Source organism: Callionymus lyra, chromosome 8 (assembly GCF_982586985.1).
Source record: "Callionymus lyra chromosome 8, fCalLyr1.hap1.1, whole genome shotgun sequence".
Lineage (NCBI taxonomy): Eukaryota > Metazoa > Chordata > Actinopteri > Syngnathiformes > Callionymidae > Callionymus > Callionymus lyra.
In genome coordinates, this window is record NC_141825.1 from 13,687,497 (window position 1) to 13,700,409 (window position 12,913).

Consider the following 12,913-nt stretch of genomic DNA (forward strand, 5'->3'; position numbering starts at 1 on the left):
TCATTTTGTTGCATTCTTCAGATCAGTGTAATTTTTTTAAGCCATATTTCTCGAAAGATTCGCTTTTACGCTACAAGACATGTTCACCTTCAGCCTTTAACAACATTAGCTTGACGCATGTTTTCTTGCGTAAGCAAAGCCACGCCCCCACAGAGTCCCCAATATGGGAACTTTTCTCTTCTCACTTTAAAAACCATAATACGGATATTTTTTACATTTTTCATTAACACATATTTACAAGTGGAGAAACTGTGTGTCATGTTGATTTTTTTTTTAACCAAATCAATGACAGATTGCTCTTTAAAAAATGTTTTTATGGAAGTTTATCAGTGCCACGTTATATTTAACATTGTAAACGTCGAAACTTTTAAAATGAAATTGTTTAAGCTTTGAATTGTTGTTTTTTGAAAAGTTGGAAAAAATATTTTTTGTATTGAAAGGTTGGATTTGCTTTTATTGAATCAATTTAATTCAGTATTTTTTACATTGAAATATTGAATAATCTTTTCTCTTTTTTTTAATCTAACTATTAAAAAACACACTTCATTTTAATTGTTTTACTATCCACGGCAACAAATTAAGCATTCAAATTCAATGTTGTTATAATAATGCCTCCAGACCCTGGTCTAGAAAAGCGCTATATAAATACAAATTACTTACTTACTTACAATACAACTTGATCGAACTTTCAGACAGGTATGGTGTTGATATTATTACAACTATAAAATGTTGATATTGAATTAAAAAAGCTACGAATAATGTTTTGGTTTTTTTATTTTTATTGTTCGAATTATAAATAAAGTTCTGTGTAAAAAAAAACATTAATTGAGTTATTATTAGATTTTATAAAACTCAAATATAAAGAAAAATTCAACCTTTCAATATAGAAATTTTTGAATTGAAATATTTAGAAAATATAAACAATAATTCTTAAATGCAATAAAAACAACTATAAAAAAGTAGTTTCTAAATTTCAAATGTTAAATTCAACCATTCATTATTCGGATGTCACTATAAACGTCCATATTATTTTCCCAAGTTAAAAAAACAAGCAAAAAAAACAAACAAACAAACGAACATTTATCTCCATGTGGCGATCAAGAGACACACAGGACTAGTTTCCACCAGAGGGCGAAACACTTGCAGTAGTAATAGTAACGAGTTAGAGTGTTAAAGTGAGGGGGCGAGATAAAAAGGTCACGTGTTGATCGCAGGATCAAAGCAAAAATGTAACTTTTCATGAGTTACACCAAGTATTTATCTTAAAGTTGGTAAGAGAAGCTTCTATGAACATCCATAAGCACTTATAAACTTGGTACTTTTATAAATGAATTATGAAAATTCCAAATTACAGAATAAATAAATATATAATTATAAATCATTGAGTTTGAAACCTCATATAAATGACCTCTTTATAAGTGCTCATAAATATGTTTTCTTGATTGATATGGGCAGTGGGAGGAAACCGGAGCAGTAGAGTAAACATCATATCACATGCAAAAATGGAACCAAAGCAGCAACAAACATATCCATGTGTTGTTAACAGTCCACTTACATGGCGAAGCCGTGCGGTCTGGTCATCATCCGCACTCGCTTGAACGACCGCCTGTCGTTTGTGGGATAGAACTCGTTCAAGACGTTGTACCACGTCCCCCAGAAGATCCCGTCTCTCACCCCCTTGTATTTTCTCTCATAGTATCTCCCGTTAAGGTTTGCCGCCATGCAGGCATTGAACCACCACCCGGAGCTGTAGTAGGCCCCGCAGTTGCCGGACTGGTACCGGTCGTGGTCTCGGTCCGGGGTGGTGAAGGCCCGATTGTTGTGGTCGTAGCGGTCGCCGGAGCGAAGCGCATCACCCGCGGTTCCCGAGTAATCCCCGACCGTCAGCCTGTACCTCATCCTCTCGCTCGCCACGCTGAACTGCTGGTACTCTGCGTGACCTTTCACCCCTTCAAAGTCCTCCAGCTCCACGCGCAGGACCATATCCCGGTCCCGGGTCAACCAGTGGATCAGGTTGTTGCCCAACCAGAACTCCCCGCCGCGAATCTCCCCGAATCCGGCCTTGTACTCGGCCCAGGTCCGGTTGAAGCTGACGCTGCCGTCCTGGCGCTGCTGCAGGACCGTCCAGCCTCCGCCCGCCGTCTTCATGTCGCACAACACGTGGAAGCTTCTGCTGCGGAGGTCAGGGGTCACCAGGTACACGCCACCTTTGGTCTTCCCTCTCAGCAGGTGGTCCGAGCAGTCCCTCCTCACTGTGGGAACTTCACACAAACATCAAGAGGAGGATAAATAATTAGGAGATTGGCTGGAAACACACGGTCATTACGCTCTCACAGCTGAAATCATCATCTCACTGCTAAAGCAGCCATGAAACGACTTGGGTGAGTTCTCCAGCATGGCAGCTGTTGTGTTCCATCATAAAAAAAAAGACTCAAAGGCAACCACCTGCTGAAAACTCATGTGGCCCGAGGAAGAGAAGAAAAGGGTGAAGCTTAATAGGAGGGTCACTGTTCATGAGCTGATCTGTGTGGTCTGTCCTGACATAAAGACTGTAGATGGGGCCAAATGCCGCCCAAGTCTTCTCGCCACCCACGCAAAGTTATTTAATCCTTAAAATGTAATATTATGTATTTATCAATAAAGGTAAATCGATAATTTATCCTGAGTCTTTAATTTCATAATACTAGTAAATTACAGATTAACACACAAAAAACATTTTTTTAATTGTATTTTCCATTTCAAATTTCTTTAAATACTTAATTCTAAAGATATATATTAAATTAAATTAAATTAAATTAAATTATTGTTCATTTCACAGCTCTAGTTTCAAACCTATTTATTTTTTTAATATTATATTATTATATAACTTTTTTAATATATTTATGAAAGAATATTAGTACGACTAATATATATATATTTTTAAGTCCCTATTTCTCTCATTATCAGCTCATTTTATGTGGGTAATTGTTTTGTTGTTGTTTATTAGATTATTTATTCATTATTTAATCATACATGATTAGGTTGTATTTAGGTTAAATACAAATAAATTATATATATATAACTAGTGTTCCAGTAATAATAGTATTGAATTAAACTGGACCTATTGTCTTCAAATATTTTTTTATACACTATTGGAAATAATGATAGGAAAATGAATTTATAATCTGGTTATTTCACCGTTTCTCTGCAGAATAAAACATAAATACACAAGGTTCTCTGCCTCACAGTAGTAAACCTCTGCCTGTTAATAAAGACGTTGTGTAAAAGGAGCTTGTGTGCTCTGAGCGAGTCTCTTGCCTTTAGATGGTATCGGAACTTTGCTGTCCTCTCTGTGATCTTTTGGAAACCTGCCCGCTGGTCCTTCATGTGGACTCAGGCTGTTGTTGAGAAAAGCAGCCACCTGGTTGATCTTCTCCCGGAGCTCTCGGGTCCTCGGAGTGGAAGATACTGCCGCTGGGATTTGGGGGTCAAAGGTCGACAGGGTTGTTGTCATGATGGGATTTCTGAGTGTGGAGGTAGTTTTGGCCTCAGGGGATGTTTTCATTACTCCCTCTTCACTTTGGTAAATCTTGGCCTGTGAACTGGGCTCGGCGTCAGGAACCGACGGATCGGGGATTTGGTGATTCCCACGGTGGATTTTGTTTGGTCTTGTTGTCTCAGAGATTGATGGAGGCGGAGCGCTTGTTTGTGACATCAGATCTGACGAGATCCTGCTGTTTGGACTCTCGTTTGTATCTGTGTCCTCCTGGTACTGAGTCACACCATCGGTCTGTGTTTCAGGTCTGGATGTGAACGGGGCCGTGATCTGGACCGAGTCTGGTTCAGCTTCTGGAGCTGTCTCATGCTTGAACGGCCTCCCAGCAGCTGTGGACTGTGGCTCAGGCGTCGGTCTCTCCTCAGTGGGTTTACTAGAATCAGAACCAGCAACCTGACCAGACACAGATGTAGTTTGGTCTTCAGATCTGTGGTGTGTCTTATTATCCTCAAAATCCTGATCTGGTTTAGGAGTGACGGGCTGGGAATCCTCTTTATTACTCTCCTGGCCGAACTCTGGGATAAGCTGTGTGTCATAAGAACCAGGAATGTTGTTTTGACCTGGTTGTGATGGACTCTTATCTGATGCTGTGTTCTCCCGTCCTTGGGTTATTTCTGGGCTTCTGGTTTGAGCTCCCGAGTCAAATATCGTGGATGGAACCGTTGGACCGGTGGACACAGGAGTGGGATCAGGGAACTTGTTTGGGTCATGGATGTGTTCGGTTTGGTCAGACCTGGTGTGATCGGGGTGAACCAGACCAGGTGGAGAATCTAGTTTATGATTAATTATCGTCTTCTGTTCTTCTGTTTGGTTTTTTGAGTCAAACTTTTCTGTTTCAGGTTTAGCTTCGGGTCCTTGACTCCCTTCTTTCTTCGGCTCTTCCGTCCTCTTCTCATAGCTGTGGCTGAAGGTGGTTGTGTAAAATAGTGTGGATGGAACAGTTGGACCGGTGGATACAGGAGTGGGATCAGGGAACTTGTTTGGGTCATGGATGTGTTCGGTTTCGTCAGACTTGGTGTGATCGGGGTGAACCAGACCAGGTGGAGAATCTTGCTTCTCATTAATTATCGTCTTCTGTTCTTCTGTTTGGTTTTTTGAGTCAAACTTTTCTGTTTCAGGTTTAGCTTCGGGTACTTGACTCCCTTCTTTCTTCGGCTCTTCCGTCCTCTTCTCATAGCTGTGGCTGAAGGTGGTTGTGTAAAATAGTGTAGATGGAACAGTTGGACCGGTGGATACAGGAGTGGGATCAGGGAACTTGTTTGGGTCATGGATGTGTTCGGTTTCGTCAGACTTGGTGTGATCGGGGTGAACCAGACCAGGTGGAGAATCTTGCTTCTCATTAATTATCGTCTTCTGTTCTTCTGTTTGGTTTTTTGAGTCAAACTTTTCTGTTTCAGGTTTAGCTTCGGGTACTTGACTCCCTTCTTTCTTCGGCTCTTCCGTCCTCTTCTCATAGCTGTGGCTGAAGGTGGTTGTGTAAAATAGTGTAGATGGAACAGTTGGACCGGTGGACGCAGGAGTGGGATCAGGGAACTTGTTTGGGTCATGGATGTGTTCGGTTTCGTCAGACTTGGTGTGATCGGGGTGAACCAGATCAGGTGGAGAATCTTGCTTCTCATTAATTATCGTCTTCTGTTCTTCTGTTTGGTTTTTTGAGTCAAACTTTTGTGTTTCGGGTTTAGCTTCGGGTCCTTGACTCCCTTCTTTCTTCGGCTCTTCCGTCCTCCTCTCATAGTTATGGCTGAAAGTGGTTGTGTAGAATAGTGTAGATGGATCACTTGTCGTCGTTTGACTGATTGTATTTTTAGCGTGAGTGCTAGTGAACATTAGCTGTGTGACCTCCACTTCTCTTAATGGTGTTTGAGCAGAGCTTATTATTTCTCCTCCATGTGTCAAACCTCTCATAAAATCAGAAGTGGACCTGGAGGCAGGAGTGGATGGAAGAGATGATGTTATAGTTACAGCCTGGTCCAAAACTGTGGAGTATTTCCTTTGAGCCGGGCCGACGGCAGACGGAGAAGTGGGACTGATCGAAACAAAATCTGTCCTCTCAATGGCTCCGCTGGACGTTAATTCCCCATCACTTTCTCTCTCCGTCCAACCGTGCGGTGTTTTTTCGTCCTCCGTCTTAATCCGTCCTCTGCTCGGGTCCAGTTCTTTTATAGGTTTCCCCGCATGTCCAGCGTTTTCAACTCCATTTGGTTTCTCATTATTCAGCTCCTCCTTTGAACTTTTTCCCATTTCCTCTCTCTTCTCGGCTCCATCCGACTCGTCTGGCTTATTCATGTGTTCGTTCTTATCCTCTCTCATCTTCGTTTCATTATGGATTCTCTCTTTTTCTTCAGGGGACTCCACAAGAAGACGGACGTTTGAATTGTTTAGCTTTTCTACCTTCTCTCCATCGTCCAGCTCAGTCTGTTTCCCAGCACTTAAATCCAGATTCTCTGACTTATTTTTGTCAAGATTCATTTCTTTTTCCAACTCCTCTTGTCTTTTATTTCCATCAGTAACAGGTGGCTTTGTTTGTTCCCATTTGTCTTTTCGATCTGCCCCGTCAGGTTTTATTTTCTCTCCTAGACTTCCCTGCCTTGTGTCTCCTTTCTCCACTAAACCCATTCCGTCACTTTCTTTGACTTCTTTCGATGTATCTATTTCCTGTCCTTCAGTTATCGTTCTCTTCTCTGCCTCCTCTTCCGTTGCTTTGCCACAATGTCGACCACCTTCCGTCGTGCCGCTGTCATCTTTGCTTCCACATTCTTTCCCGCCTGAGTTACAGTCCACACACATCTTCCGCAGCTCGTCAACATTGTCCTTCAGATCCTGCAAGTCCTTCAAAATCTCCTTCAGCTCTCTGAGCTGATTTGGCAGATGAACAGTCAGTGGAGGGATATCAAATCTGTACGGGCACGTGCTCCGGTCCTGGCCGTGTCTGCTGCAGATCCCCTCGGGGGTCAGGGAGGCAGTGCAGGGTCCGGGTCTGTCCTCCTCCGGGCGGGACGATCCTCCGTTGTCCGCCGACGTCAAGAAAAGGTTCATGAGGACGAGTAGAGTCAAAGGTGCTGCAGAGACCATCGTGACTGGTGAGTGTGGAGTGAGGGAAAGTTGTGGAGTGCAGTAAAAAGTAGACCCACCTCAGCCTGGGGAGGGAGAGGAGGAGGTAGGATGAAGAGGTGGGTGGGTCTGCACGTGAGGGTTCCCTGAAGAAAGGTATGAAAATATTTTGAGCTTAAGGTGAAAATAGGAAATATGGCAGTATTATGAGAAAGCTCTGCAAAGGGCTGGACATTCCAATAGGCGATATAAACAAGTTATAAGTGGAAACTCTTCGGAGCAACTGCAAATTCATCCAAGAGTTTTTTGGATGTGATTAAGTCTCAAAGGATAACAGGATATGTTTAGTTCAACTAGCATCAAAGATAGATTGAGCGAAGAAAATGTCATGGTAAATATAAATATTCTTATTAAATCTTATTTTATAATTCCTACCTCTCAGCAGGGAGATGAGTATTGGGTTTAGAAGTGGTGGTTTTCGGTAGATCCTTCAGGATTGAGGAAGGTTTCAATAGTTTCAACATGCACTAGTATGGCTTGTAACCGCGGTTGCTCATGCAAAAATTGAAAGCCAATCGCTATTATAAATTCACTTCTATCTGTCTGTCTTCAGTACATTTTTAGTGTCCACTAGACTCCAGAATCCCAGCAGAACTAATGCACTTATAACACATAGTTCAATAAATTAAGTTGCTTTATTCATTTTATTGTACCCTGTGATTTTTTTTTTTAAACCACATGTGGCCGACTCATGACCCGGGGTCAAAATCTGGCCTGCAAAGTAAATTTTATGAGGCCCTTCAGATGGTGGGCTGAAAATTAAGTAGATCAATATTCCGGTGTATATTGTGAACAATATAAATGAACAAAGATCATTTGAGTCAACAATTATAAAACTGTTTTTTTAAGGAAAAGAAAACATAAGTAATTGAGATTAAGCCTCTTAAGTTGACAATATTGCGATCAGACTCATACCTCCTGTCACCATGATTTAGTAAATAGACACATTTTTTGGCCCACGACTCAACCTGTTGAAAGATTTTAACCCCTTGTGTGATTGAGTTCGACACCCTTGTTTTTCAGGCATGTGGGATTGACTCCTTTTTAAAAGGTATTCACGACTTTCCTACTGCTTTTCCACTATTTAAAATTATATTTTCGGTCCTTCGACTGGCACATGATCGTATATTGTCTCGAGGTATTACCTTCAAGACTAGAGAGTAAAGAGATGTCAACGTTTAGGAACCAACAGTAACTTTCTTTTATTAGATTAACGTGTTCCTAACAGGCTTTTGGACCCTTTTCCTGTTTCCATTTGAAGCTCCATTCAACCTTGTGAATGTAAAGCTCACTTTGATTATTAATAAATACTGCATATTAAACGTTTTCAGGCTTCTTGGTTTTTCCGATGTCAAAATTGAAGCCAGGCCGAACAAGTCGATGGTCAAGAGAAAGAACAATGATCCAACTTCAATTTCTGTTCTACTCCATGTGTAATGATAATATAAAACGAATTGATATAATTACTAATAACTTCTACTAATTATTATAAACCAAGACGGATAGCCAATGTTATACTGGTTAGGGAGGAAACACTGATTGACTCAAAGTGAATAAATCTGATATTCAATGGCATCTGTTGTTGTATAATGGCTACGATCATACACAGGAATTTTGGAAAAGTTGACTTATTGGCTCTTTCCTTTGACATTTGAAGAGAAACTGAGCCAGTTTTCATCCATTTTTAACCAAAGCAAAACTTGGCTACTTTTGCCAAAAGTGATGCAACAGCTCGATCATGCAGAGTAACGATGACCCCCCTTTGAACCCTGCTCTATGAAAGTTCTTCTCCTCATTTGACAGTCCTCAACATCAGCTCGATTGTTTTTTAATAAGCAACATTTCACCAATCAACATCCGGATTGGTTGTTACCATGAATCTTACATGTTGGGGTTCAATATCCACGGACATCTAGAGGACTTTGGGTCCACCAATATAAACTAAAAAAAACACCTCGTTGATTCAATCTCGTGTACTTTATTGTTGATGACTTCTGATGACAAACATCTGTTCAATGACATGAACATCAACATTTTCCTGTTCGTTGAATTCAAAGTTGTAAATTAGAGCCTGGGGTCACGTGTAAGTGGTTGTTCTATTGAACTAAAGTTTGACCTCTTTGCTCGACGCCCCCGGGGGGGGGGGGGGGGGGGTCACGATCATTAATGAAGGGCGACACGTCCGACCACTGCCAGAGGTGGAGTGAAGGCTTTATAACGATTCCTTTCAATATCACAGACAGGGTTTCAGAAATATTGACATTCGATTTCACACGGTTTGAGCGTAATGTGAAAATATTTTTGAGATGCTTTTCAAATGAGCGAATGGGCGAATTCTTCTCCCCTCCTCTTGAAGTAGAGACGACTCAGCTGCTCTTAGTCATGACAAACCATTTGTCCCAATACATATGTGGAATGAAAATATGAAGCCGAGCTGATAGTAGCACAGTTAGATTTTTGGTGCTAATGTTTTTATTATGGTCTACTTTAAATTAAGCAAACTTAAGGCCCCGGGGGCCAAATCTAGCGATATGTGGCCCACCAGATGGTTGCCTCATATGAAAGTAGATTAATGTTGACATCTTATAAAGATGATAATGTTCGAGATAAAATGAGTTACTAAGATTATTTAAGTCACCAATTATTCAGAGACTTTCTATTTAAGTAAAACCGAGGGAAAGAGATTTTCTCGGCGAGTGTTTGGTGAAGGAATCAGACTCTTACTTCCTTGTGAATATGTGTTCTGCAGGATTTTGTGAGTTCTGTTGAGTGATTGAGTTCGAGACCCCTGGTCTACAGGAAGGTATGTTTTCTACTAGAGCCCACCTTAAATAAAGTCGGTAGGATTAGTCGGAACATTTTTACCAAAGCCTTTTACTGAGATACGTAGAAGTAAAACTGTTTACATATCTGAACTGCTCCACTGTAATACCATGCAGTCTTTTGTAGAGTTTATTGGTGTTTTAACACGCTGACAATCTTCTTCTCCAAGGTTGAAGAAAAGCAGAGATTTCAACCCCAAAATTCCACAAGTGCTCTAAACAAATGATTCACCGGTGCTTATGCTACTGTCCCATAATGCACTGCAATGGTCCGATTACGTGGTTATCTTATAGGAACCAAAAGTTTTAAATATAAGGATCCTTAAATTGAAATTAAATTAAATTTAAATTGGGTTTGACAGGACCACAATTTAATTTATGCTGTATGTCTTGACACATGCATATTTGACAATAAAAGAACTTGAAAACCAACGCATTTTTTGCCAGGTTTGACTAAAAAATGGGTCACAAATAGGTCTAATTTAAGCTGTTTTACAAAGGACAAGGAAAAAAATCCATGTTTGGAAAAGTCCTTCATAGTATTATCACATAATTCTAAATTTTTTAACCAAATTTTTACAATTCATTAACTTCAGCTCCCTCAGAGTAATGCTCAAAATAAAGTTAAACTTTAGTAAAACTAGAATTTAGTCTTACTATCTGGGGTGGGAGACAGAATGGTTTCTGTTAAAACGATGAGAAGACGAGACTGAAGATTGATCTGAAAAACTAAACTTCGGTTGCAGCCGCAGCGTATTATCCAGGAGATGCGACGACTCTTTATCCATTTAAGGACACTGCTTTTTCTTCATTACTGTGCCCTCTTATAGGAGCCAGTGCTTTTGAGTTCTCTCCGCGAGCCGTCTGGGACCAATCTCTGCCCAGGATCATATAAACACTCAATTCTACAAACAAGACCATCGGAACCAGCTCTCCTGGCAGACGACTTCACCGGCCTTTGGGCAGAGGAGCCGCTGAAGCTGTTTTGTGCATAAGTGTTCCGTCTCCGGCAGAACTACATCTGCAGTCGTGCCACTCTCCCTCCCACTGCCTTCATTAGATCGTCCTCGGTTACCAAGATGTGAAATAGAAAACCGGCTCTGTTCAACAATAGCAACTTCAGGTGTTTTCATTCGTCCATAATCCATCCCTAATTCTTCTGTAACCGACACTACAATAGTCTCTTCAGTCTCTTTAACATCTGTTCCTAATTCCTCAACAACGAGCACCATCACCAGATAACTCTGAGTCAACGTGTTTATGCACTTTTACTAGGACAGGAAATATAAAGTCAGAAAGACGAGGGGTCAACGTGGGAACAGTTGGTATGATCTTACATAACTTCTTAACTTCTGGGGAAGTCTGAGTGCAATTTCCCAGCCGTGACTTTTACTGATAATAGTCATAATGTGACAAAACATTATTGGGGTTTGATATTAAGTGCACTTAAAATACCATGGTGTGTTGATACAACTCATTTTCTTCTGCCAATTCTACAATAATATTTAGAGCGCACTCGCAGCTGTTGGCGCTAAAGACATCAGTAACATTTTGCCCATCGTGACAGAGACAAATGAGGGGTTGGAAGGGCAGCTCGGTTGGAAGAATTCCATTTGATTATTCCATCACCTCATCACACAAACTCTTTTTAGGGTTAGAAATTATTGAAAAATCTGCCTTTAGTGTTAAATTCATTATCAAAAGAATAATGGATCAATAAATAATAAGGGATCAATAAAGTTTATCTATCTCTCTATCTCTCTATCCATCCATTCATCCATCCATCTATCTACATACGTTTGTAAATCAAGTAGATAAATATGTTTTTAACTCAATAATTTAATAATTAAAATATAGAAATTAGAATGATTGAAATGATACTTTACTTTAACATTGTTTTTCAGAAAATCTTTAAAAACTACAAACGAAGGGAGAATTAACCTTTTGACCTGTGAAAGGAGTTTATTGACACAGAATGTACTGGATATAAATCTACTTTGACTTTTAATCTTTTGACTAAAGAATCAAAGTGTGAATGTGCGCGACTCATGAATTAGCTGATGTGCCAGAAATAGCGTGTGTTTAAGCATTACACAAACACAATCTGTCCTTCTATGGGAACCAAATTGTCGGTGCCTGTATTCCAATAAACGAATCTCCATCTAAAGTAAACAAAGTGTCATCACGGATGAATCAGACAGGATTTTTTTAAGGTTTGTTTTTTTTATAAATTGCTTTTCCTGCAAGACAGAGAGAAACAAGAAGCATTAAAAGAAGTTTATATAATTGGGTGAAAAAATGAAAGTTACCACAAATGTAATTTGTTACTAGTTATTGTCATAACAAACACGCTCTGAATGAAATATAATATAACTACGATGACAGTGGATGAATAACAAACGGTCAGGTTGTTTATGTTATTCACATTAACGGTTAAAACGTCCAAGAGTTCTCAGTCTGTTTTTGTCATTGGACTGCCATCTAGTGGTGGTTTGTAACAGGACGTTGCAATGTGTCTTTAAAAGCTGATCATCATCAGATTGGATTAGATTGGATCGTCATTGCACTTGTCACAAGTTCAGAGCAACAAAATGTAGTTAGGACACAACCTGTGGTTCGTAGCAGTGAATTAAATACAAGTGTACAAGTGTAAATACAGGTCGGTTAAGGTTGATCAAATATCAATATTTAAGTATTACAAGCGATTTTTCCCATTATGCCTTAATTACAACTGATATCCATGACAGGAGTTAATAATATCTCAGTCAGTATCTCATAATCATGATAGATTTGAATATTATTTAAGAAAGGAATTAGGCAAAAATATATTTGTTATAATCTTTTCAATTTAGAATGTTATGTGGTGTCTGATTAGAAATAAGGTAAGGTAAGGTAAGGTAAGGTAACACTTTATTGACTAAATTGTTTTTTTTCCAATAGCCAGCAATTTTTCATAGACAATAAAAAATAATACATAAAAAATAAAATAAGAAGAAGAACATAAAGAGAAAGAACAAGATGACACAATCTAAGTCTAAAGATAAAGATAAAGAACATAGATCAAAGAAAAATAACAAAGACTAACATAGAACAGAACATCCAGATACTCTCACTGCACTCCTGCCCCCGAACTCAGAATTGTACAATTGAATAGCCCGAGGAATGAATGAGTCCCTGAGTCTATTTGTTTTGCACCTGGGTAGGAGCATTCGTGCACTTTGGAATATACTATATATATATAATTTGGAAAATACTTTGGAAGGTAGAATACTTCTGTAGAATAATAATTTAAAAAAAAACAGAAAATGTTTTCAATTTATTGGCTCATCCTGTAAATGCAACAGTGAAAATCATGTATACCTGACTGAGGGCAAATGTTCAATCTTATCCATCCTGTAAAGGACATGATTAATACTTTTGAGAAAAAGTGTTAAAATTGAATAAA

General features: G+C 39.5%; 1 protein-coding gene across 1 annotated transcript; it reads right to left on the reverse strand.

Moving 5' to 3' along the window:
- Positions 1-969: 969 nt before the first annotated feature.
- Positions 970-6,626, reverse strand: LOC148073729 (uncharacterized). The gene is made up of 2 exons (XM_087797768.1): positions 3,256-6,626; positions 970-2,261 (listed from the first exon to the last, which is right to left on the reverse strand). Exons 1-2 carry the CDS (start codon positions 6,605-6,607, stop codon positions 1,552-1,554), a joined length of 4,062 nt encoding a protein of 1,353 aa, XP_087653894.1. The 5' UTR covers positions 6,608-6,626; the 3' UTR covers positions 970-1,551.
- Positions 6,627-12,913: the final 6,287 nt, after the last annotated feature.